This window comes from Sipha flava, unplaced genomic scaffold (genome assembly GCF_003268045.1).
Source record: "Sipha flava isolate LNK unplaced genomic scaffold, YSA_version1 237_pilon_pilon, whole genome shotgun sequence".
Lineage (NCBI taxonomy): Eukaryota > Metazoa > Arthropoda > Insecta > Hemiptera > Aphididae > Sipha > Sipha flava.
Genome location: NW_020272879.1, coordinates 408,586 through 435,712, shown reverse-complemented (window position 1 = coordinate 435,712; position 27,127 = coordinate 408,586). Strand labels below are relative to the sequence as shown.

The 27,127-nt window shown below is 26.4% G+C and overlaps 4 protein-coding genes across 7 annotated transcripts; 2 read left to right on the top strand and 2 right to left on the bottom strand.

Moving 5' to 3' along the window:
* Positions 1-1,152: 1,152 nt before the first annotated feature.
* Positions 1,153-7,767, top strand: LOC112683910 (ankyrin repeat domain-containing protein 20A2-like). 4 transcript variants are annotated; one of them, XM_025555114.1, is made up of 14 exons: positions 1,156-2,365; positions 2,874-3,047; positions 3,292-3,493; positions 3,556-5,050; positions 5,153-5,193; positions 5,507-5,622; positions 5,698-5,982; positions 6,048-6,113; positions 6,213-6,263; positions 6,547-6,831; positions 6,909-7,032; positions 7,105-7,225; positions 7,375-7,538; positions 7,633-7,767. In XM_025555114.1, the coding sequence occupies exons 1-14, from the start codon at positions 2,003-2,005 to the stop codon at positions 7,665-7,667; spliced, it is 3,522 nt and encodes a 1,173-aa protein (XP_025410899.1). In that variant the 5' UTR covers positions 1,156-2,002; the 3' UTR covers positions 7,668-7,767. The 4 variants fall into 4 exon arrangements, with proteins under 4 accessions (XP_025410900.1, XP_025410899.1, XP_025410903.1 ...); XM_025555115.1 differs by lacking the exon at positions 7,633-7,767 and having other exon boundaries at positions 1,153-2,365; positions 7,336-7,428; XM_025555118.1 differs by lacking the exon at positions 2,874-3,047 and having other exon boundaries at positions 1,159-1,782.
* A 3,277-nt stretch (positions 7,768-11,044) lies between these two features.
* On the bottom strand, positions 11,045-12,331 carry LOC112683913 (ubiquitin-conjugating enzyme E2 J2). Its single transcript, XM_025555121.1, has 4 exons — positions 11,898-12,331; positions 11,596-11,830; positions 11,394-11,522; positions 11,045-11,329 (listed from the first exon to the last, which is right to left on the bottom strand). Exons 1-4 carry the CDS (start codon positions 12,011-12,013, stop codon positions 11,141-11,143), a joined length of 669 nt encoding a protein of 222 aa, XP_025410906.1. The 5' UTR covers positions 12,014-12,331; the 3' UTR covers positions 11,045-11,140.
* Positions 12,332-14,105: 1,774 nt separating this feature from the next.
* LOC112683914 (ubiquitin-like) lies at positions 14,106-16,473 on the bottom strand. The gene is made up of 2 exons (XM_025555122.1): positions 16,293-16,473; positions 14,106-14,498 (listed from the first exon to the last, which is right to left on the bottom strand). The coding sequence occupies exon 2, from the start codon at positions 14,489-14,491 to the stop codon at positions 14,255-14,257; it is 237 nt and encodes a 78-aa protein (XP_025410907.1). The 5' UTR covers positions 14,492-14,498; positions 16,293-16,473; the 3' UTR covers positions 14,106-14,254.
* A 262-nt stretch (positions 16,474-16,735) lies between these two features.
* On the top strand, positions 16,736-23,445 carry LOC112683911 (serine/threonine-protein kinase PINK1, mitochondrial). The gene is made up of 9 exons (XM_025555119.1): positions 16,736-17,332; positions 17,469-17,619; positions 19,495-19,678; positions 20,768-20,947; positions 21,006-21,131; positions 21,193-21,367; positions 21,457-21,702; positions 21,789-21,884; positions 23,135-23,445. The coding sequence occupies exons 1-9, from the start codon at positions 16,940-16,942 to the stop codon at positions 23,318-23,320; spliced, it is 1,737 nt and encodes a 578-aa protein (XP_025410904.1). The 5' UTR covers positions 16,736-16,939; the 3' UTR covers positions 23,321-23,445.
* The last annotated feature ends 3,682 nt before the right edge of the window (positions 23,446-27,127 follow it).

Here is a 27,127-nt window from a genome sequence, read left to right as displayed (position 1 = left end):
TTAAGTTTGTATTGAAATAAAAATAGTTCCCCCCCCCCCATGGCCTCAACTCAAATACGCCCTTGCCAAGTAGCCGTTATAGTAATTTTTCATCGACTTAACAACAAAAGCATTCAGTTTGAATAAGTCTTACCACCGTAAAGACGAAGGATAGATCGTCGCCCACATGCAACCGTGTCTTTTACAAGTAGGTTTTAAAAAAAATAGTAAAATATTATTTATCGGAGGTGAATAACAGACCAAGCAAAAGCCGGTATTATCATGTTTTGTTCGGAACCAAGAAGTCACAAAAGTGCTGCCGTTAAGACGATTAATAAAATACATAATTAAATAAGCAGATGTGCTATTTTGATTAATAAAAAAATTGTTTAGTTAGATATTCTAACTTAAAGCCTTATTTAATTATAGAATTTTCAAGTTTGGCATATGCTTAAAATATTCGGATTCATTTTATATCTGAAAGTATTGTTATATAACGTGTAATCATTAATCATGAGATAGTCTTAGGGAGATATACATTTTTACTTCTTATTTATATAGTTTCAGTGTAAAAAAAAAATCAACGGAACAGAATGAAACGAGTAGTTTTAAAAATACCTATAGAAATATATTTAGATCGCAAAAAAGGGTCCTGTGCTGTGTGAAACAAAATGCTTACAGCTGCTAAAAAATTTTAACAATTCGCAACTTGATTACGGAAATCTACGCGAATAACAAACGATATACACCGATACACAGTAGCGTATTTACGGGGAGGTCCAGGGGTACTGAACCCTTTCCCAGAACCTCTCAAAAAAATTAAAAATAAACTATAATTCTTACATATTTGCAGAATTGGCTATGTTAAACATTCGCAGGGAAGTTGAAATTACTGTTGATGAAGTGATAGAGGAGTTGGCCAAAAATTCGAGACAACTGGAATTTATTTTATAACAATATAAAATATAATGCTAAATACAATATATAATATTACATAAGACTGTACGATTACTACATTATATATTTAGTTCAACCTCCTTCAAAAATTGCATAAGGACGTAACTATTACAATATAATATTTAGTTTATATATTATATTAATTATGTATAAACTGTGGACTCCCCCAGAAAAAATTGAAAATACGCCACTGGCGATACATTTCTAACGATTAAACGACCCATGCCTACCAGGGTCGTGGACTCATGAAAGGACTATGGGAAACATTTCAAACACGTAACCAACGGACTACGGTCAACTATTAGTCAACTATTGTAGCGGTCGTGTTACCCGACACCGTGGAATTATGAAAATATTAACAATTTGGCCGATATCAACAACAACAGTTTAACCAACGGCGAACGCAAAAAGCAAAAATGCTTACTATTTGTAGCATCAGTATCCATGGTGACGAGTGACGGGCCAGTGTGCTACTGACGTATGGTGAAAAAGTACACCAGCCGAAAGTGGGGATTGGACGGCCGGTGGGGGATTGTTTGAAAATTAATATATTATCCCTCAACCCTCTCGGCTCGGTCGCTCGGGGCTTCGACGTCCAACCGACACTCACACTGGCTCACTTGCGTCTTGCGCATGTGAACTTAGCGTCCGGATGTTCTGTGATAAAATGTTTGCGTTTGAAATGTCTTTAATAGTTTCTATCGGTAAACATTGCTTTTTCGGTAATGTTTAACGCGTTGCCGATTGTCCATTGACCCTTTGTCCAGTTACACACGGGATGTAACTCTTCTCGTTTGCGCACAATGAATAGTTAAACAGTTCCATGCAGCGAAAACACTGCTGAAGGTAGTATTGATTTTTCGCCAACTCGCAAAGTGGTCGTTGAAACTGCAAAATAAACAAACTGCATATACTTACACACTCACACATGATATTATAAAAGCTATAGCGTTTAAATACTAAACGCGTACACTGCAAATGTATTAATTACATTTATTTTTTTTGCACCAAAGTAGTGTTTGTAGATGTTTTTTTGAGATAGTACGATACATTCCAAACAATCAAAATGAAGAAAATGTTAAAATTAGTAAAAGGTGGAGGAAAGAAGGAAGACAAAAGTGGCTCTGCTACACCTTCAGGAGATGAGCTGGACGACGATCAGGATAGTACAATGTACTGCTATAAAATTGACTCCGAAGCTGAGGAAAAAATGACCCGATTACACAGAGCTTCATGGCATGGCAGCTTGGAAAAAGTCAAAATGTTGTTACAAAAGAAACCTAATGATGTGAATTCTGTGGACAGTTTTGATAGAACTCCATTGCACCTGGCAATAGCTAAAGGTTACTATAACATAGCTTGGGTGCTGTTGAATCACAATGCTAGCTTAGATTATGTTGATTGCGATGGGTTTACACCGTTCTTGAAGGTATCTTTTAAATATGGTGGTAGTTTTTTTGATTTTTTCTAATCTTTCTTAGCAATGACTTTGAAGAACTAAATAATTTGGTGTAGGTAATGGCGTAGAATTAAAGATGAATTAAAAATATATGTTGACATGTTGCTTTAACTCACTAATAATGTATGCTAAAATTTGCTTTTTATTAATTCATTACTTATTTTTAAATTTAAGATAATCCACAAAAATTATTAATATATGTTGAATGATTCCTACATAAGTTAAATTAATAGTAATTAATGATTTTCTATGGGTAATATTTATTAATATTAATAAAAAAAATAATAAATATTTTTGTATTATAATTATTAAATGTAGCAGATACATAATGTTTCACAATAAAATTATTAATTCTCCAAAGTCATTTGTTCAATACTAACATTTTATTAACTACAATTTACTATACGTAATATACTATATTTTAACATCTAATATTTAGCATTATATAAATATCAGTAAAATAACATTGCACGTATAGGCTGTAGAATGCGGTCAAAAAGAATGTGTTCATTTAATGTTGGAGAGAGGAGCTGATGTAACATGCACAGACATAAATAAAAATTCTGCTTTACATTTAGCTGCAAAACAGGGCTCATTCACTATAATATCTATGTTACTTAAAAAGGGAATTAATATAAATGCACAAAATGCTGTAAGTATAACCACCTAATGCACTGCTTTTTTACACTTGCTAAATGTTTCTCAAATGATTTATTGACTATACAATTTTTGCATCAAATATAATAAATTATTTTTTTGTATAACTATCTAATTTTAAACCATTCCCTAATGTTCATTAAAATATTAAAAAACATCATGTATGGTGTATATTAGCATTTGAGAAGTATGATTTATGTTATATTTATAAATAATGTAATATAAAATTATAATTTTAGGTAGGTGAATCAGTATTACATATTGCATGTGCTGCTGAAAATCGAGACCTAATCGAATATATATTAGACAATGGAGCGTTAATAAATTTAGCAGATAAACAAGGACGTACACCTTTGATGGTAGCAGCAAAACTGGGAAATATGTCTATTATAGATTTGTTATTAGAACGAGGAAGTCATCTTGATGCTCGTGATATAAATGGCAAGATAATTAAAATAAGTAATATTAATAATTATGGTATTAATTCAACATATTTTTTCTAGGTTTATCTGTGAAAGACTATGCATCTAGAGAGGGACATTCTAAAGTAGTCAATCAACTTTCTATGCAAAAAATGAGTGTTATGGCTAGAACTAGATCTCAGGAAAATGTTTTGGATGATTCAGACCAAAATAAAGAACCTCAGATTCAAGAAATCAAAGAAAATTCAAAAGATAAAAAAACTATTGATGTTGAAACTGTAATTGTAGAAAAAGAACATATAGTAACAAAATCAAATAATGAAACTATACTTCATGAAAAAGAACACAACGTAACAAAATTAAACAATGAAGATAATCAAAATGAAAAAGAAAACATTGCCTCTACACTTTCAGATATTAATGTAAATGATTTAAAAACTGAGAAAAATAATATAAAAGTACAAAAAAAAGAAAATACAACTGTAAACTCTAAAATTATTGATGCTGATAGTTTAAAATCAAAAAAAATAGCAATTGAAAACAATCAAAATGAAAAAGAAAACATAGATTTAAATTCTACACTGGAAAGTGAAGCAGATAATTGCTCAATAGAATCAAATAAAAAATTAGTTGAGAAAAATAAATTAATTGTAGTTGATAAAAACACATCTGTTAATACTGTACCGATCAAAGATGAAGAATCAGTATCTCAGTGCACAATGCCACCACCAATGGATCCACCTAGAAGCTGGGATTTCATACAGACTAGTATAATGCACACAACAGATGTCAATGAAAAGACTGAAAAAGAAACCCAAGAAAATATCGAACAAATCCCTGATCCAATTATTTGTTCAGTAAATACAGATGATTCAGAATTAGAATGGGGGAGTGATGAAAGTCTTCCAACTGATCCCAATCAAACAGGTCCTGATACAGATGAAAAAAAAGTAGAAAGTAAAAAATGTAATACATTTTATAATTTTATCACTACAAAACTGATGAATACAAATAAAAAAAAAGTTTCTGCGTCTGCAGACAGTATTATTGATGGAACTTCTACTACGAGTAAACAGGAAACTACTTCTAATAAACATGTTAGAAATAAATCTTTTACATCACTAAGAACTTTTAAACTTACTGTTCCATCAGATGTAAATAAAGCATTATATCAGCTTAGCCCAGAAATGAATTTTGCTCATTCTTCATTCAGTAAAAGCAAATCTTTTAATGAACATAAACCAATTGAAAATATTAAAAATAATTCTTTAGAATTTGAACGTTCTAAATCATTATGTTTAGAAATAAAATCTAAGTATGATGCATCTGAAAATCAACAGAGAGATTCGGATAGCCAAAGTGATGATAGTCTTCGCTCAAAGCGTAGTCTTTTGTTATCTATGAGAATGCCTAAAGTACATGACGAGCATCATGATGATACCCATTTAGAAGTTAAAGACAGTGAAACATCTGAAGACGAAGGTCCACATTATTGGTATAGCCCAAATAAAAGAAATGATAAAATTGTACAACAAGATACCATAATAAGGAACTACAGTGAATCTGAAGATAGCGAGTAAGTTTCATGTTTATATTATTAAGACTTACCTATGTATCCATAAATATTATCAACATTTCAATTTTAAGTTTATTAACTAAAAAATTGTATGAATTTCAGCTCTGAAGGAATTGGCCTACCAAAATCTAAGTCAACACCAGGTAAATATTACCAGCTATTAAAAAAAATAAATACCATATTAATAATTATATAAAATTTACTTGTAAAATAATTTATTAAAACAATAATTAATATTTTATTGTTTATTTATGTTTTAAATACTCAATATTTTTCTTATTTTGATTAAACTAAGTATTATTATTCATAGTTAGTAATTAAAAAAAATACATACACAGTGGATTTTTAATTGAAAATAAAAATATAATTGTAACCATCTATTTTCTGTAAATAAAAAATTATTAACAAATATCTATTTAATAATATACAATTTGATCTTACATGATTTAATAAAAGGCATTACTAAAGAACATCGTACATCAGATAACTCTGATACGGAGAATACAATATCATTTTCAACCAGCCATGAAGACATTTATGGAACCCATAAACGCACAAGATATGCTTTAAAGGTGACAAATTTTAGATTAACTCATATAGATTAACCTATATTTTTTTTGGAAATTTATTTACACTTTTTATTTTAGAGAACCGAATCGCTTAAAGCATATCTGAAAAGGGTTACCATTGATAAGGACAGATTACAACAAGAATCATCGGGTTACAAAGAAATAACTGAATTACTCAAATACAAGCTAGAAAATCTTAAACAAGATATATCCAGTCAAAATGAAACAACTAAAAGACTTGAAGAACAACTAGATCAGTTAGATACTAAATACACAGAAGCTTTGGATAGGATTCAAACACTTGAATTATCTTCAACCAATTTAGACAAAGAAAATCAATATTTAAAACAAATAAATGACGAAGTAAAGAAAATTTTATTATTTTGTATTTTTATTTCAAACACAATATAATTATATTTTATTATCAGCTTATGGACAAAATAAATAACATATATACTTCTAGCAGTACATCTAACCCAGTTAAAATATCAACTGTAAGTCTTATTTCAACATTTATTTTAAATGAGTACTTATAAAAATTAATATATACTATAACTTATAAAATTTAATTTTTCTCTAATTTTTTTGTATAGAAACATGAATCAGACAATATAAATGATCAAACCGATAATAGCAAAATAGTTGTAAGTGAAGTATTCTTACATATTTATATATATAATTCATTTGAGGAAAGACACTTTTCTATATTAGTATTATGTTATTTTTTAAGTTTCTTACCTCAAATAAATCATTTTATCCATGTATTATATTTATCACATAAATCTATAAGTTTCTAAATTAAATCTTAAACTTAAAATAAATGTAATATATAAATATATTTTATTATTTTATTCAAATTTAAATTATTTAATTAATTTATTAAATATTTTCAAATTATTATTTTTGAGTTATATATTTTTATGGTAGATACAACAACTCCAAGAACAATTAAAAATAGAACAAAATAGACGTAAAGAACTTGATGAACGTGTTAGATTATTATCCGAAGAAGTTAGTGCACATAAATCTTGTAGTTCAACAGTAGAATTACTTAAAGATTTACAATGTAAAATAAATAAAGATTATGTACCCAAAAAAGAAATATTGAAATTGAAAACTGAGCAAGAAAGGAGAATCAGTAAAGTGAAAATGGAATCAGAAAAGAAATTAGCAGACAAATTTTATGATTTAGATAAATTATTATCTCAACAAGTAAGTGTATTTTAATAAATATTTAAATTTATTAATAATAATTTCTTAACACGATTTATTTATATTTTTTTTTATAGATGGACCAACAAGGAAAATTAGAGATTCAAAGAGAAAAAATTGAAAGTCAATTAAAGCAAGAGTTTGAAAATACTAGACAAAGATTTCAACTTGAAATTGCTAAACTTCAAACAACATTAAAGAGTGAGTTAAAAAAAAAGTAGAGTACTTTTTTTAAATGTTTACCATTATCAACTTCCTTACATTTTTATTTAGCCAAAGAAATGGAAGAACAAATATTAAGAGAACGATGTGAAATATTGTCACAAGAAATTGAGAAAACACAAGACCAAAAATGGAAAACATTATTGGATAAGACTTATGGAATAAATAATTTGTATGTATGAAATGTTGAAGTTTTTATTAACTTTATTTGCTATTAATTTTTGAATAGTATCACTAAGTAATTATTATTTGTCTAATAGTATACTGTGTGTATATTTATAGAACTTAAATTTAAAACTTGTCTTGATTCATAAATTGTAGACATATAAGTTCACCAGAAATGATATTACCACTCTGTAGAACTCCAGAGCCAAGTCCCACTTTTGACAAAACTGAATTTACTGAGGACTCTACTAGTATATATCAATGCAATGTACAAACACTTCGAAATGAACTAGATAAAGTTATAACACAGAATAAAGATGGTAAAGTTGACAATAATATGTTTACTCATAGTTGTGAAAGATATTAAAATTAGGATTAAAATATATGTAATACTATACAATTTATTTCTTACAGCTGCTCTGGAAGACGATACGTCGGCTGATGAATAAAATCTATGCATTTTAATTGTACACTAAACAAAATTAATTGTTTTAAGATACTATAGTTTTTTATTTATTGATTGTATCTTTCTTTTTTAAATTTTTATTAAAAATCTCAAAAATAAATAATACATTTTAACTACTCGGAAACTTAAAAAAATTTATGAAATGAAGTATAAAAAAATTGAATTATTTTATTGGAAACTTAAACTTTAAGTTATATTAATTAAACTAATAATTAGTTAAATTTATTCAATGATCCATCAAATAAAATTTTATTTATTTTAAAGTTTTGAACTCTTATTTTTATAATTCAATAGCTGATTTGACAATTCTTTGCTATTGCTATATTTTATTATATATTATTGTCTTGCTTGTGTATATTCATTTATTTTTATTTTTTGTTTCTTAGGTATCTAATAATTCGTTGTAGAAAAATAAGGAAATTGATAGATGTAAAACAACTTTGTTTATATATTGAATGTATTGTTAATAACTGTTAACTAACATTTACATTTTTTTTTTCATCCCTGTAACCAAAATACCAAAAATATCTATAACCTAATTTTATGATACATAGTGGAGTTATCAAAGAATTTCAATGCTTTGGAACCTTCACTGGACAACAAAGATAATTTTGCAAAATAATCTTGTAAAATATCTCAAATACACTAACTACCATTTATATATATATATATATATATATATATATATATATATTTATTATTATATTATAATTCATATTTTATTTATACACATGCAAATAAGATCTTCCTCGTTAATTATATAGGAACTCATTCCAGGGTTAAAAATAGGTTTAATGAAATTATTGCCATTGTATATGGAATGTTATGATTATTTTGATATTTTATATTTTAATCAATAATTATTGTTATGTTATTGTTTATTGTACTTATTAGTTCATGTTTTTTCAGACTTCCGAGACAATTAAAATGTATTATTGTTTTTTTTATAAAATTAAATTTGAATCGCTTAGTTATTACCATCTAAAATTTAATATTTCTTAGAATTAAACACGGCTATATTTGTGGCTTACTTGATAAATTAACTAATCAAAGATCTCATAATAAACCACTATTGTCAAACATTAAATACAAATATTATTTTTTATTGAGATAATAAAGCATATGGTACAACAATACTTCAACATTTTAAGTTGCTAATTTATGTGAAAACCTATCTACTGGGAATTATCGAAGTCATAAGTTAATTATTAATATTGTACCATTGCAGGTTTTATAAAAAATATAATATTAATTAATGATTATATCAAATTTTTACAACACATCACATTAACTGTCCGAATATTTTATTTTTGGGCAATAATATTATATATATATATGCATTTTGTAAGCCATGAAATTAGCATTATTATTTATTATATAACTTTAGAATTTCCAAAATGTTTTTAATTTTTGAGTGAAATAATTTTAAATATTAAGTATATTATGATTAATGTTTTTACTACTTAATTTATATTTAATGTTATTTAAATAAAAAAAATTTGTTTGATCCTGTGCATTTTACTTTTTATCCTAAATAATCATTTGAATAAATGTATTACTGGTTCATCTTCTATTATACAGATTTAAACATTTTTGACCTTGAGGTAGTAATTAGTCTTACAAATATGTAAAATTTCGAAATGGAACAATTTCAATATCCAGCTGTTCAGTTGATTTGTAATAAAAATTAATCAGTTAATATTTATACAAATAGGAATCCCGCAAATAGGAGAATAATAAAAATATGTGAAGGCCAAAAAATCCCTCTTAATTTCAATAATATGGAACTAGCAATATTTTTAAACATTCTATGTGTTTGTTTTGACGTTTAATGTATACATCTCAGTGTAGACATATTACAGTTTAAAAGCTATTACTCTAAAATTATTCGAGTAGAACCTGTAATGATGAAGTTGATTTAGTTGAGTTTATTTTTTGTTTCACACAATTATTTTGATATTTTTTCAAATTAATTAGTTGATTGATTTTATAATTGTTATTTAATTTATTTTACTCTTTGTGAAATATCAAAATCAAAATTCCTTAATCAAATATAATAAAAATGAAAAATACCAATTCAAATGATTGAAATAAAAAATAAATAATTCATATACTCACTGTATAAAAATTTTCCCCAAAAGAAAGGAAAAAATGTTTGATTTGACAAAGATTTTATATTATGAAATTTTCATATTTCCAGCCTTTCAGTATATTTAATACACAAATAATAATGAAAAATTATTTAGAATCTAATTTTGAAACAAAATACACATTCAATGTTTACATAAAAAAATTCTTAAATATCTTTGGATTGAAGGCTGATGACATGGACATCATATATTATATATCTGACATTCAAAATAAATAGAATAAATATATATAAAATGCATTCAATATATACATATATTTATAACGTGAAATACATAACTAAAATATGCTACTTGTCTCAAACTATCGAAAATTATATCTTGTATTTAATTTATAAAATCATTTAAAATATTTATATTATATTTATCATATATATAGATTATTTTTGAGGTTTTATTTGTTGAATACTGTTAGATCAGAAATTAAAATAATTTTACAACTGTTATTTCTTGTTTTAAAAAAAATTCACATATTTTATTAAAAATAAAAAAAAATATTTGAATTATTTGTTGCAAAAACAGTATTATAATTTTTATTTTTATCGCATTGAAACAAAATATGTAGTATGAAAATGATTCGCTCAAAATGGATACAAAAATTACTTGTATAAAACTATGGTTAATTAAAGAAAACCAATATAATACAAAAATTATTTACATTGATGTAAAATGCTTTATTGACTAAGTATAATCACACCAAAACATATTTTAAATAATCAGATTGAATTTTGCAACAATTAATTCAGATAAATAATCAACAAACGTATAACATAAGTATTCTCCACACGAAAAATATTATCTTAAAAAAAAAATAACAATTATAAATATTTTGTGTTCATACAAATATTTGTGTGGAATATTAAATAACCAGTAACCAAATTATTCCAGACATTTGGATTATTTGGAATAGATGTTAAACAAATAAGTGATACCATTTAATGAACATAATAAAAAAAGTTGTTGCTTTGATCAGAACACGATATTATCTAATCAAAGAAGTACATTTCAGCTAGGGTAAATACTTTATTATTTTATAATTAGTTTAAAAAAAAAACTGAAAAAGTATATTTTATTTTAATATTTAGTTATTTTTTTTTAAGTCAATTAAAAAAAATGTATAACGTCCAGTTTTAATGCAATTGATCATCTAATCTACCTTGATAAACTAAAGTGACCAGTAGTTTTCAATGTATAATGACCATCCCCACATAACTTCAACTTGTAACACAACATTTTATTTAAAACATAAAATTAAAATAATCTAATAATTAATAAAATATAGAGGGAATGAGGGAATGAGTAGGAAATTTCACTCAACATTCATATTATATAAAACATATCTGACCAAATAAATAAATAATGCAAAGCCAACCATTACAACACTGTTATAGATAACTGAGTGAAAAATATTGTTTTCTGGTTGGCTACTATCTGTGCTTGGCAATTGTTCTTCACTAGCTCTAGCTAAATTTCGTTTTTCTATTTCTTTTTGAATTGTCTACAAAAAGATAAATATAAATTATTATTATAAATGCATAGAATTTTATGTTTACTGATTTTACCACGGTAAGATCTGGAAATAGTTCACAGAAATTTTCGTCACGTACATTTGCTTCTAAACTCTGAGCAGCCAGCTGACGTCTTTCATAATCAGTCATCTCAATGCTACCCATTGTAGGGCTATTTTCCAACTGAAATAAATATAAGCATAGAAGCGATTAAATTGAATTTGAAAGACTTGTGACTTAAAATGATAGTTCTTACCATGAAACTGAGCAGTCCAGTAAGTATGGTAGATACGCTCCAAGCCGGATTCCATGTGTCTGGATGGTAATCACTAATGGACAAACACAGGCGAGTGTTGGTTTTAAATCTACCATTGGGCGTCACCATGTAAATGCTGGGTGGTTTAAATGGAAAGTCCCTGGGGAACACAAGCCTTCCCAAATAATAACCACCAGCATACGGCGAATCATCGGGCCCACTTACCACATAATACCTGAATCACACACAGAATAGTTTCAATCACCAATTATTAATAACACTTTTCCATTCGCACAGCATACCACTCCAATATATTAGACGGGTTTGGTTCAGCAACTACATACGGCACTGGATCATTTTTCAACCGTACGTAATCTTGTTTCAGACGAAGTGTAGCTGATGAAGTCTTAGGTGCCATACTCTGTTCAAACGAATTAGGTGAGTGCGTGTATGTTTAATATGTACGTTGTGTGCGTTAGAGGATCGAAAATAGCAGTGCTGTGTTCAAGAATATGTAAACATCACTAAATGGCAACAAACATGTATCGAATACGTGATGTATGTAGACGTCGAGCAATCAATTTATGATCGCTTCGAACAATCTATTACAATCATAACCAACACAATATCAGACATTAAATATGTGGTGGAAATTGATACTTTCGGGAATCAATTAAATCTCAAAAATTAGAATCTACACAAATAACAAGAACAAAAATTGATATTTAAGATTTCGAGAGTTATTGATAAGAGATTAAAAAATATATATATGGAATAAAAAATACGTACCTCGGTGCTGAGCATAGACACGTAAAAGTTATCTTTATATGTCTATGGTGCTAAAGCAATGAGCGGGTTATAACGAATTCGTGGGCTACTCAGAGTATATTTACTTTTGATCTTTACCTGTGGTGGGTTTGACGGGAAGAACATGAAGCTATCATATGAGTCGTCCAGTTGCAAAAGGTAGTATGTCCATATTTTAGTTGCAAAAGGGAATATGTCCAATTTTAAATATAAATTATTTAAAAAACTACTTATCCACGATTTCTATAGTCTAAAAAAAGTAAAATATTTTTTTTTTATATATATTTATGGAAAAAAAATGGTGACGTTTTATAAAATATTAATGGAAATATCAGTTTTTTGCTGTTTGTGAAAACTTTATTTGTTTGGACATACTACCCTTTGCAACTGGACGACTCATATGGGTCTTACTATTAGCCGAAAATGATTTCACAGAGACATCGTCAAAATAAAAATTAGATTTGGTGAACAAATAATTTATATAAATTATTAATATATATATATATATATATATTGATACACCGCATCACATATGACATTATAATGTACAAACTGTCCTACGAAAAAATAATTACGTATATCTAATAATTCCCTTCGTGTCGTCTAGATTGAGTCTTCCTTCAAATCTCCTAAATAAACCATACAGGTAATCGGTACCTACTGAATAATAAATACATGGGGAAGAAAATCTGAAATTCAAGTTCTTTATTAACGTTAAGACTTTCTTTAGTCTTTAAATAAATGCTGCGAACAACAAAACCTTAACACGGAAAAGAAAATGAAACCCCTAATCGTGCAGTACGCCATCTTAGGTTAAACTTTTATTAATACGTTTTCATTTTAAACATTTAGAACGATTCTTCAAATTTTTCTTCGCGTAATTTTCCTACAAATTTATCGTAAATCTTACCATGATTTGCGTCTTGTCTTTTAATGTTTCATGACGGATACACTTTGTTTACAGATCAAACATATTGGAAGAGAATAGAATTAATAAAAAAGTATGCATAGCTCCATTTTTCTTGAAAAGTCCGTCTTGGTCAATTTTACGTTTCATCGTTTGACTGGACGTCAGATAATATTTTATATAGATATTTAGGATGCATAAAAAAAATTTTTTTGTTCAAAATGTATTTTTATTGCGGGCCATATGGTCACATATTATGTGACCCACGGGCTGTATGTTTGAGATCACTGGTATAGATAAAACCATAAGTTGAACAATTTTCAGGGAAAAAGGTAAACCACTTACTCAACTCATACTTTTACTAGAGAATAAAATAAATACCAAATTAGAGTAAAATAATTTCATGTTCTGAATTTTAGGGAGATTTAAACAAACTGATGCCCAAGGTGCAAAATGCCATAATTCAGTACAGTGTAAAATTAAAAGTTAAAGTACATTAAATTTGAAGTAGCATTCATTCATTTAATACACTAAACATTAAAGAAAATGTTTATTGAATACCAACTTCAGTTTGATTTGAAATTTATTAGGTAATGACAATTCAATAAAGGTCAAAGATTATAGTTAATGAATTATAATATATATATAATAAAATAATGAAATACATTAATTTATATAAAATAAAAAACAAAGGTAAATATGAAAAAGGTGAATTTAAGGGAAATTATTATAAAAAATAAAACAGATTTTACAACTGTAGTGGTGATATTTATTTATTTTGAGAATAAATGCAGAATTACCAAAATTTATGTCATATATTAATGCTTGTTAACTATATTACAATTACACTATAACTACTGAAAAAGCAATTAAAATTGTAATTATATAGGGTGAAAAAGCATTTTAACAAATGTTTTTATATATTCTCATTTAAAAGATCTGTATCTAAATGTTTCCACCACGAAGACGAAGTACCAAGTGAAGGGTGGATTCTTTCTGGATATTGTAGTCAGACAATGTGCGGCCATCTTCTAATTGTTTTCCAGCGAAGATCAATCGTTGTTGGTCTGGTGGAATTCCTTCTTTGTCTTGAATCTTGGCTTTTACGTTTTCAATAGAGTCCGATGATTCTACTTCCAGAGTGATGGTTTTTCCAGTCAAAGTTTTCACAAATATTTGCATTTTGAAACTAAAATTAAAGTAAAAAATATTACTTAGTCATAATATAATAAAATTGTTATATAATTGATTCTTTAATTTTAAATATGTTCAAAATAAACAAATATGTTCTTATTGTCTATGGTCTCCATATGGATTGTATTGATTTTGTTTAAATCAATGAAAAGTCTATCAAATAGTTATAGTTATCTAAAAAACCTAAGATTAAATAGGCTAAGAGATGATATTTTTATACTTAAGTAAATAAAAAAAATATTTATAATAATTGATTAATATATGGGTAAATATATTTTAATTTTAAAATTATATTTGAGATAAAGTCTTCAAGTGATTTTTAACTTAAATTATTAAATTGGAACAATATCATATTTAGAATTACAGTGGAGGGTCAATTATCCAGACTACAAAATTTGAGTACAAATTTATTTTTAGTTTAATTTAATTCAGTTTTTATTTGTTATGTTATATCATGTATTATAATGTTATAATATATATATGTGTGTGTAATTTTTATATTATTTATGAAAATTATGTTTAGTATTATATCTAATATAATAAATTAGTATTTAACTTTATATTACAATTTTCAATGGTTTTTTGATTATCCGCACAAATCAATTATTCGCACCCCCTTCGGTCCTAATTAGTGCGGATAATCGACACTTCACTGTACTATATTTAAAAAGATGAAAATTAATTAATTAATTAATTTTTAAAATTATTTTTTTTTGATTGAAAATTAATATAAATAAAATAGAGTATGACTTTGGAGGAAGATACCAAGAAGTTATGAGGAGAATAAATGGTGGTGTGATAAGTTAAGAACTTTAAATATTTAGGAACGTTTGTATAAAAGGACGAAAGCTTTGAAATAGATATATAACATAGGATTAAATAGAGTAAGTTGAAATGGAGAGAAGCATTGGGCGTTTTATGTGATAGGAGAATCTCAATGAAGTTGAAAGGTAAATTTTATGACAGAATAATAGAATAGAGGAGTATATGTTGTGAAAATAAGAATACTTTGAATGATGAATGGAGTGATGAGAGAAGATAGAATAAGGAATGAACATTTAAGAGGTAGTATTGGCATAACATCTATAGTAGACAAAATGGGAAAAAATAGACTAAGGTGGTTTGGACATGTGATGAGACGAGAAAAACAAATGCAGTAAGTTGTTATGAAAATGAAAGTTGTAAGGAAAAGAGGAAGACCAAAAAGAGAGATGGTTGGATAAAATCGACAATGATATGAAGGCTGTAGGTGTGTACGTAAGGGATAAAGAAATATAAACAAGTGGAGATTTAAGACAAAGGTGGCTGACCCTAAATAGTTGGGGAAGACGTAAGAGAAAAAAAATAAGAGGAACAATATCTTAAGAAAAAAAGTAAGATAGATTAGTATACTTATACATGTTTAATCAAAAATTAAATATCTTAAACATTTTTATAATAATTTAAGAATTAATATGAAGAGACGACATTATGATTCATGAATTGGTGATTCAGATTTCTGATTACAAAGGAAACCTTGAATGTATGACGCAATAACAGGTTATACAACACAATAAAACAAAGGCCAAATGACAATGAAAAATCAATAATTATTGATTAGGTAAAATGAAAATCATTAATACAATGGTTTTTACAGACTTCATAAGATCGAATTAACTTAAGGTAGATTTCTATCTACATACAAATTCTATCTACCTCGACAATTATACACACATGCGAATGAAGTGAAAAATATTTTGAAACATAACCTAGACAAAAAAGTTACAAAATATTAAATCGTTCATATTACCTTAGAATGCGTTTCGTATTCACTTGAAATTTGTTATTTAATTTTTAAAGGAATTATGACTTAATTATTCACTTAGAATTTGAAAATAACTATGAAAACTTTGAAAAAAAAAAAAAGAGACAAATAGTAAGCAACAGAACGACGAACGTTCTTCCTTGGCAGCAACAAGAAACGACTGTAAAGTTAGGAGAATATTACTAAGCCATAACGTAATACACGGTCAATAATCCTAATTATTGTGAAACACATCAAGTGATGATTTCAAAACCAAGTACTTCATTCGTGGAAAGTACAGTCGATGAAGCATAATACAGAAAATTTCTCCAATCGCAACGGTTGTTACTTTTTGATTCCGTGCATGCGCAGTTTCATATACGCATTCTTATTTCTTATCAAATCATATGGTAACTCTTATCAGTGGTGAATTATATTCTTTTTTATAATTTTATGGGTATTTCGTTTGGTAAACAAAAATATTATCATTACTCTTGGTATTATTACTCAATGCCCTTACTCTTGTCATGAAAACAATGTCAACTGAAATCAGATTCTATTTTTATGATATACGTTTAGTATTTAAGTTGTCTTGATGCGTCATGGACGTTTTTTAACGGCAGTTCCGTTATCAATCCAGGTTTTTTTTTTGAATGTCTCTCCGACTCTCAGTGAACATATTTTATAGAAATGGTATGGCGTTGTTGCGTTTCCGCCGTACCAATGATATTCAGTTACTGGTGCGTACCAGGGTGGCACCACGAAACGCTCACACCCTAGCAGTGAATCCAATCGTCAGTAACCGTTGCAGCCCACAGAGTTCTGGCTGGCAAAACCGATGGAACCTTGCCAGGAGGGCATTTGTTGACAACCTGCTGAGTCGGGTAACTAACTCTTTGTCAGCCGACCTGCGTAGGCGTACAGCTAGACAGCTTATGTATGGAAACTCTAGACCATTTTTTGCCTTGGTTGGAATGAGCCTAGCTTCTGGTAATGGTATGTTAACTAATGACAATCAGCTGGAAGGTGTTTGTTGGGAAATCAGGGTAAATATTTTTTTTATTTTTATAAAAAAATTATATATAATATATATAATTATATTATTTATTATATTAGTATTTGTAAATGTATATATATATATATATATATATATATATATGTGTGTATTTATTTATTTTTTAGGAAGCTGTTGGTCGAATGCAAAAGAATTTAACAGTTGCTGAAAGATTAATTTTAAAATCATCATTGGGCTTAAAGCAATTTGAACTAGGATCTGTCATTGCCAAAGGAAATAATGCAGTTATATATGAGGCACGAAAAATAGAAGACATAGGTATTTATCATTTTCATAATTTTGTTTGATAACTACCTTATATTGTTATTACATATTAATTTATTATAATATATTATAACACATTTTTAGCCTGAAGTATCAATCATATTGTAATTAATAGATAAAAAAGGCAAGACTTCTAGGTCAGAAGTGATACAGATGTTGGTAAATGGTATTACTAAATTAGTTTTTAACTTAAAAGCATTGTAATATTATTTTCAAAAAATTATTCTGATTGAAGAAGTTGGGTAGATCAGTTAATATTTCTGAATTTAATATAATAAATGAACCAATTTTTTTAATAAGTTAGGTTATACTATATTCTAATGTTCTAACTTCTATAAAAAGATGTCAAGTGCCTATAAACAGCACTAATTTCATTAAAATAATTTGAAACTGTGAAATATTTTTAACTAAATGACAATTTTAATTAAATGGAAACTAGTTAAAATATCTAATTTCATCGATAAATTATTTTAATAATATATAATATTATTATAATATATTAATTAATAATTATATTAATACAGTTGAGTCGCGATAACTCTAAGTTGAAGGGGGATAACAATTCACTTTGAGATACCTAACTCGAATATCAAAACTAAATCGAAACTTAGAGTTATGTAATAAAATATTATTTTAAAATGCTACGATAAAATATGTTATGATAAATATATATACATAAATGTTATCTCAACATTTTCTAATTTGCCTATGACTTTGATTATAGTATCCATGCCTTTAACAGATTCAACAAATTACTTAACAGTTTGTAATGATGACATTGTTTGATTCACCGTAATCATATTTAAAGTTCTTTTAGGCTCATCAGGAATTATTGTTTGATATATTTATATTTAATAGTAATCTATTATTTAAACCCATGATTTTGTTATCAAATAATAGTCTACTGACTAAAACATTATCATTGATTGTAGCAAGCGATTGAAATGTATTCTGTTGTTTGATATTAAGTTTACCTGCTATAATTTGCCAATCATATCCATCATCATCATCTTCATTGTTTTCTAAACATATATCACCAGCATACTGCTCTTCGTTAAAATAGAATCCGGTTTTTTTAAATGATTGACAATTGTTTAATAACAGATACAATAATATACATCAAATAAGCTTTTTTCACAATTTTATATTCAAGCTAACAAGATATTACTAATAATACATTAAGTGATATGAGAATTTCTAGGGAAATAAGAAAAAATTTAAGTTGTTAAGTTTTTTAAGTTATCGAGGTTTGACTTATCCCGACTTGACTGTAATATATAATTAGTATTATGTGACTAATTTAGTTACTCTACATGGTATAATTAATCAATTGATTAATGTTTTATTTGACTAATTTTTATTACTTACTTATTTTATTTGATTAATCATTAACTAAATTAACCTTTTTTTGAATCATTTTAGTAATAATAAACATTTTAACTAACTTTAACATGAACTTTATTAAAAATATAAACTAGAAAAAATATTAAAACATATCTAATTATATCATTAACATCATGAATGTAACTTGGCAATTTTTATGGGGAGCAAACTTTATTTAATATTGATATACCTACTATATACTTAAAGACTTGGATAAAATTTATCTGCATCTTGATATATTTTAATGGTAAATACGGATAAACAATAATATAATTTAATAATACATTTTAATTCATTGATTTTCGTTTTTATAGTTTATTAATCAAATCAAAAAATTATGGTTTTCTTTATATAATAATTATAAATAATAGTGAATAACAATAATAAACTTTTATTATTTTAATTAGTTATTAAGAGTTTATAATTTGATAATTATAATTATCGTTGTATTGTAAATCAATTATTTAAAATTATATTAATTTACAGATAATGGTGAGAGGTCAAAACAAGATTCATCAGTTAAAACTTATCCTTTGGCTATCAAAATGATGTTTAACTATGATGCTGAAAGTAATGCTATGTCAATATTACGTGCAATGAGCAGAGAAACAGTTCCATCTCGCTGTATACAACACAATTCTTCTAAAACTGATCAACAATGGCTTATTGGGTTATTTTTAGTTATTTTACTATTGTTTAGCTAGTTATTATAAAAAACAATAAAATGGTTAAATACATAATCTATAAAATTATTAAAATTGCTATACAAATTAACATAAATTGAAAATAGCCTAATTAGTCTGTAATAACATTATGAATCATTCTAAAATATCTCAAATTTAAATTATATTTATTATCCTTATAAATGTGTTTAAACATAATACACATTATTTGTGTATAATAGAACAGGCCTTTTTTATTATAATATTGAATATTTTATCAGTATTTTCTAATACAATTGTTTAAAATACTTATTATTATAGTTATTATGCTACACTTTTTTTAATTTTTGGTTATTGGAGATATCACATACATTTAATTCATTAATATTTCAATTTTTTTTTATTACTATATCAAGGATATTTTTCATAATATGTTTTCATTTGTTGGATGTGATAAAGATGTTGTAAATTTGCATTTCAATTTTATTTTGTTCATAGAAAGTAAGATTAATTACTTTGTGTTGTGCATTTATTTTTTCTCTAACTTAAAATTCTAAAATTAAATTTTTAGAGTATCACATATAAAAGTTATTACATTAAGATAAATATAAACCTTAATAAATAACATGTAGGTATTTTGGTGGCACTATACAATGATATTTATACTTATTCCATATTTATTTTATCTTGGATTGCTGAATTATGTGCTTTCATATTGTGAAGAAAAATATTCTTTTAAAGATAAATCTTTAATTTGCAGGTGGTTATCTAATATAATATAAAAAAAAAAAAAATGATCTATTTGTATCTCAATTAATTTTGAAATACAAATACCCTTTTTTTTTTAAATTGTATTAAGTATATTAGAAATCGCTATAAATATTATAATTAAATATTCATGTAATAATAGTTTGACTTTATTTTTATTTATTATAATGGTAAAGTATTTTATAAAATCTTAGAAATTCATTTTTCTGATGCCCTTGCAAGACAAGAATATTCAATCTTGAATATTGTTTAAACATTGAAATTTAAGTTATTTGTTTAGTAAATGGTTTATATAATACTAACATATAATTTATGCTTTGTTTTTATAGTTATGAAAAAAATTTAATTACATTACCACCACATCCAAATATTGTTGTGATGCATTCGTGCTTTGCGGATTATGTACCAGAATTAATGGATTCTCATTCATTATATCCTCAAGCTCTACCTACTAGAATTAATCCTGAAGGCTATGGTCGAAATATGAGTTTATTTCTTGTTATGAAAAGGTAAAATATCTGTATAAATACTGTTAGAGTAATTATTAAATGTTCCTTTATAATTTAGGTATGGTATGAGTTTAAAACAATATTTAGCAAAAACAAAACCATTAAGTATTAGGGATAGAATTATTTTACTTGCACAATTATTAGAAGCTGTTGCTCATATGTCTAATCATAACGTGGCACACAGGTATGTATAAATATTTAAAACATTAGTATTTTATTTTAATATTAATCAAATTTGTTTTTAGGGATTTAAAGACTGATAATGTCTTATTAGATGTCTCTGAGGGTAATGATGTATGTCCTACATTAGTGATTACAGATTTTGGTTGTTGTCTTGCTGATAAAACTAATGGCCTTAATCTTCCATATAAAACTGCGGATACAGATCGTGGTGGAAATATTGCGTTAATGGCACCAGAGGTATAATATTGATGCCTTATTAATTATTTTTATTATTATTAGTGTACAATATGTATTATAATAAATTTAATTATCACAATTATTTTTAGGTTGTCACTGCTCGACCAGGTACATTTGGGTATATTGATTATTCAAAAGCAGATGCATGGGCAGTTGGTGCAATGGCATATGAAATATTTTCTGGTATTAATCCATTTTATAGTTATGAAAGAGGTAAAGCTCCATTATTGCAAAATTCTACATATGATGAAAAAGATCTTCCAGTACTTGGAAGTGAAATACCATTAATTATTCGTACATTAATCTACTCACTATTAAAAAAATCTACATCCAAGGTAAAACGGAAAAATAATTTTTACTAGATAACTTATTAATCTTTATTAGTTATAACTTATAACTAATTCACAAATTATACTTTTAGAGATTAGATGCATCATTTGCTGCTACTGTTTGTCAAATATACTTATGGGCTCCATCATCTTGGTATACAAAATATGTGATGCCTACTAGTAACGAAGTATATTAATATTATATTACATTAATAATAATAATTAATATTGTTCTATTTTACCTACTTGTAAGAACCCAAACATATGTGTAGTAGACTTTTGGACTTATAATACACAATTAGGGTGACTACATAATGGTAATGCAAAATTCTTTTAAAACTACTTAACTGGGTTTTCTGAGACTAATGTTAAATAAAACCAGTGTTGAATCAAGAAGGGAGCTAGGGGGGTTTATAGTTGTGGGCAGAAAGTTGAACGGGTCACATTTTCTTTTATAATCATTGGTTAGCGTTAAGTCACAAGATCGAAGTGGGAAAATCACTCTGATGCGTAAGAAGTTCTTAGACAAACTAATTTCATTGCGTGGAGATCAAAGTTACCCACTTCAATCTTGTGACTTGACGCTGTCTAATTTTTTTTTTTTTTGGAGATACACTAAGTCACGAGTTTATCAGAATAAAGTTTGAAATGTCTTAAAACTTCAGCAAGAAATTTGTTGTGTCCTCAACGAACTTGATGGGGCAATGTGTTATCTAGTGATGATACATTGTATGGAAAGAACTATTACCTGTATAACTAGTAGGGAAGGTCATATACCCGATATTTTTTTTCACTGTTAAACCTTAACTTCTCCTGAAGAGAATGATAAATTTGTTATGTTTTTTTGATAGAAATAAATTAAATTTATTGTAGATTTAAATCCTGCATTCTTTTTGAGACACCCTATGTATTATATAATTTTATACTCATATTATGAGTATCTTTATATATTAATGTATATATATATATATATATATATATATATATTTGTACACCAACAATGATCTCCAATAATATATATGATTAAATCTTTTCCCTCTTGATAGATAAATTATAAATGTAGTTGAGTTATAGTGATATACAAACAAAACACAGTTATGATAAACTGCATAAAGTTAAATTGTAAGCTGATTTTTCAAATATTTATTTGCACTCCTAACTCATTATCCCAAAATATTTACTATTAAATTAATTTTAATAAAATAATTAAATCAAAAATTCAATTATAGTATTTATTAATATTGTAAAAATAAGTTTTTAAATAAATACTATAAATACTTATTTAAAGTTGTAACTGTAATAATGAAATTATATTATTAAATATTTTAAATTTATTTAACTTATAAAAATTTTGCGTAAAAATTGAATATTTATAATTAATTAAAAATATAGTTTTATAAATGTTATAATTTTTTATGAACTTTGTATTATTTATCAGGTACTGCAATGGATGTTGTGCTTGACCACTAAAGTATTGTGTGAAGGTGGAGCAATGTTGTCTACTTCAAATACTAAACAACGCACCTATACAGAGTATCAATTGATCACTACATTTTTGCATAGATCTAAGTTATACGAAATCAAAAATGCACTTTATTGGATGCAATCAATACAGCAAGAGTAATTAATTTAAATTGTTATTGGTTTTGGTGTTAGTCAGGTATGTAAAATTTTAATAAAAAACATTAAATTTATACATGAACCATCTGTATTACAACTTGTGTAAAGGTATTTATTTATTTTATTATAACATGATTAACTTATGTATATTTGATTGTATTCATTGTTTGTGATATTTATTTTAGATAGATTGTTAAATATATGAAATAATAATTTGATTGTTGAATTTCTGGTGTATACTTTGATTATTTAATTTGTAGCATATAAATTATATGATTAAACCGATTTCTTTAAGTGTGTTTAAAATTTTAATTTTAAATAATATCAAATAAAACTGTAATGTAATAAAAATTAAATTTTAACATACCATTATTTATGGTATTTTAATAACTGAATACTTACCTATAAGTATATGTATATATGTGTGTGTTTATGTATGTATATATAGTGTTGATTTATTTTCGGTTACTGATCTTGGAGCCCTTAGTCCCTTATATATAAAGTACTTGAGAGACTATAATGTCAGATTAATTACTTGTATCCTCTCTTCTCTTCTTAGGCATCAAACATCTTACTAATATTTTTCAAGAATATTATAAACATATATTCAAATTTTTAAGATAATATAAACATTATATTTTAGGTATTTTACGAGAATTTAAATCCGCGTAGTAGCAATCTCGATAGCTGGGATTTAAAGGCCCTTAAAATATAAAACAGTTGCCATTTAAAAAAAATGCATATATTACCTAAAAACTCTAATAAATAACCAAAAAAAAATGAATTTAAACATAATTTTACATTAAATTATTTTATTTTTTACAAACATTTTTTAAAATAAGAAAAATATTAAAATAAAATAAATAAATATTAAAATTCACAAAAAAAAACAAAATATTTTTTTAACATAATATAATAAAATAATAAATATAAGTGGGTAATTAAAGTGAGCTAACGGTTATAAAGAGTGTCAAAATATGTAGGTACATCAATGCAATACTCGCTAGGCATAAAATGTATTCCTTGTTGAATTTCGCGATTAACTGAGTTTTTGTTAAAGTTGAATTTGTACAATTATTGAACGCATTTTTTTAATAGTTGTTTATAATCTTGCACACAACTTGCAGGAATTCAATTCTAAAATTTTATCTTTTGGTCTTAACCAATTATTCAGAATTTGTTAAAAATTATTAAACGATAACCTAAGCTCGTTCTGTTCATGAATCAAGTTCAGCGTGTGATACATACTCATTATATACTGGTTGTCTGAGAGAAAACTGAACGTCTCAAATAAAATGTCACAAATAAGATGTCCACACTGTTTCAATTCAGATTTGTTCTATGTCGATCAATGTTGATCCACACGAGCAACATTTATGAATGATGTAGACATAGAAATTTGGTTTTATCAAAACCTTTTGATCTTGACCGACTTTATACGGGTTCCAGTCGACACCCATCGACGTCAACTTGGGTATCGATCGTCATCAATCGATTCTCGTCTACACTTATTCAACTTTTTTAATCGACCAAATCGGTCGACGTTGATAAACGTAAAGCAGTCGAATTTTAAGACGAGAGTATACAACGTACATGTTAATATGGCAGCAGTTCTCAAACTTTTTTTCCGCGGTGCCTTTTTTTGGATCCAATTTAGCTACGGTGCCCTGGCTGTGAATAAAATTAAAGAGAACAAAAAAAAATCTATTGATAACCAATTTTCTTAGTTTTAATAAAATTCAACTTAATGCATTTTTAAACTTATAAAATAGATAAGTAAAAATTATTGTTATTATGATTATAATTATCATAAAGAAATATTATAAGGTTAAAATGAGAATATCCGATTATACTATAGAAAATATTACATCATTTATAAAGTTTTAACGAAAACAATAAATAAAAACAATTTTATACATTTTAACCTATTTGTTATGAACCGCAGATCGTGGTGCCCTTAGAAAGTGGTCATGGTGCCCCTAGAGGACCGTGGTGCATAGTTTGGGAATCGCTGCCCTATGGGAATACCCAGGAATAACGCGAGGGGGTGGGCAATAGGTGTAGTAGCCCAGGGCCCCACGCCTTAAATTATAATTAAGACTCCGCGGTTCTGATTTAACTGAACTTAAAATATTTTATTAATATAAATTATAAGACCCAACATTAATTTTGCCCAGGGCTTCGCAAATTCTAGCACCGTCACTGGGAACACCAATGAATTTAAAATTAATAATTATATTAATTCGGAAATGAATTGAATAATTTTTTAATACCTCGAATTTTTTTTAAAATTTATCATTTTTGGATTATATTTTTTATCATTGATTAGTAATATGCGAAAGTAATTGATATTAAAAAAAAAAAAAAATTGTGTATTTCATTTACGTTACAAATATCAAATTGATATATTGTTATATTAATAGTTATATTCTCGCAAGTGATGTAGAAAAAGTTCAACTTAAAATTTATATAAAAATGGAAATTTTAGTGAGGACGAATGTAAACTATTAAATCTACAGACCTTTCATCGGTCAATATTTTTTAGTATCTATTCAAATAAATTGTTGTAATTAAATAACATTTACATTAATATTTTCTTTTCATGTTATTTTTTGTCAATGTTCCTAACAATTTTACTTTCTCGAGTTGAATTCCCCCAAGAAGGCCCAAGACTTCACATTCTTACGCCTAGATTCCCACAAGTGTTTATTCGGCACTATTCTTAAATATATTTCAGTTTAATATAATTTTCAGTTAAAATTATTATACATTATCAGTTTTTAATTAAACACAACAAATTAATTTATCACAAATTTCAGTTAACTGAGACTATATCCCTCTCCCTCATCTTTGAAAATGCAAGCACATCAATGCGTACGAGAACCGTTGTTTTTTTTCTTCAGCTGCAACATGTCGAAGAAGGACGACGCTTTAATACTGAGAGTGTATGAACAAATTATATATATGTGTCTCGCTGCAGCTGCAACAAAGTGAACTGTTATTAATATAATATCGGTAAACTCATAATATGTGTTGTATGTGGAGTTCCAGACTTCTGGTCCATCGCAGCAAGTATAAATATTGCAATGCGAATTATTATTCGTAAATTAAAGTGTAGTTATTAACGTGTTCATTTTAATAGGTTAATATTTGAGATTAGTACCTTTATTTTGATGAATTAAATAACTAAATACTGATTTTTACTTTTATTCATAGTGACGGGACTGAAGATTTGTTGAATTGTTTTTTGTCATAGAAAAAAATCCTCGAAGTCTCGACTAAGGCACATAACACTACAGACGTACTTACTCAGTACACCTTGTAGGACAGATATTTTTTGAATTATCCTTATTAATTTGAATTCAAATTTAAGAGTATTTTAATTACTCAAAATTCTTAAATATTTACGTGTTTGTTGTTTGTACTTTATTTGATGAACATATGAGGGTGGCTATATGCATCCGTCCATTAATCCTAATATCAATATAATTAACGCTTAATTATTCTACATCAATTTTAAGAATAATTTATACATTTGTTTTTAATTTTAATTATCTTGGATAATGATCTGAAAAATTGTTCCATAAAGTATATACACCTAATAAAAATTGTATTTCGATGTATTTGGTTTTTTCGAACGTATTTATTTTTTGTATAGATTAACTTAATCTAACCTAACCATAAGAGACATAATAAACAAGCATTTCTACTTACTAAGCAAGCAATTAATAATTATTTACAATTCTATAGCACGTTTGTTATATATTTATAACAATTAAAACAATTTAAGAATTTGAAAAAAAATCAAAAT

Excerpts from the sequence above, each read along its gene's own strand:
- LOC112683910 (XM_025555114.1), top strand. The coding sequence starts at position 2,003 with ATGAAGAAAATGTTAAAATTAGTAAAAGGTGGAGGAAAGAAGGAAGAC. Across the intron at positions 6,832-6,908 it reads ATAAATTATTATCTCAACAA|ATGGACCAACAAGGAAAATT; the intron begins GTAAGTGTATTT and ends TTTTTTTTATAG. Across the intron at positions 7,033-7,104 it reads ACTTCAAACAACATTAAAGA|CCAAAGAAATGGAAGAACAA; the intron begins GTGAGTTAAAAA and ends ATTTTTATTTAG.
- LOC112683911 (XM_025555119.1), top strand. The coding sequence starts at position 16,940 with ATGTCTCTCCGACTCTCAGTGAACATATTTTATAGAAATGGTATGGCG. Across the intron at positions 17,333-17,468 it reads GTGTTTGTTGGGAAATCAGG|GAAGCTGTTGGTCGAATGCA; the intron begins GTAAATATTTTT and ends TTTATTTTTTAG. Across the intron at positions 21,132-21,192 it reads AATCATAACGTGGCACACAG|GGATTTAAAGACTGATAATG; the intron begins GTATGTATAAAT and ends ATTTGTTTTTAG.
- LOC112683914 (XM_025555122.1), bottom strand. The coding sequence starts at position 14,491 with ATGCAAATATTTGTGAAAACTTTGACTGGAAAAACCATCACTCTGGAA.
- LOC112683913 (XM_025555121.1), bottom strand. The coding sequence starts at position 12,013 with ATGGCACCTAAGACTTCATCAGCTACACTTCGTCTGAAACAAGATTAC. Across the intron at positions 11,831-11,897 it reads CCGTCTAATATATTGGAGTG|GTATTATGTGGTAAGTGGGC; the intron begins GTATGCTGTGCG and ends TGTGTGATTCAG. Across the intron at positions 11,523-11,595 it reads CTGGACTGCTCAGTTTCATG|TTGGAAAATAGCCCTACAAT; the intron begins GTAAGAACTATC and ends TATTTATTTCAG.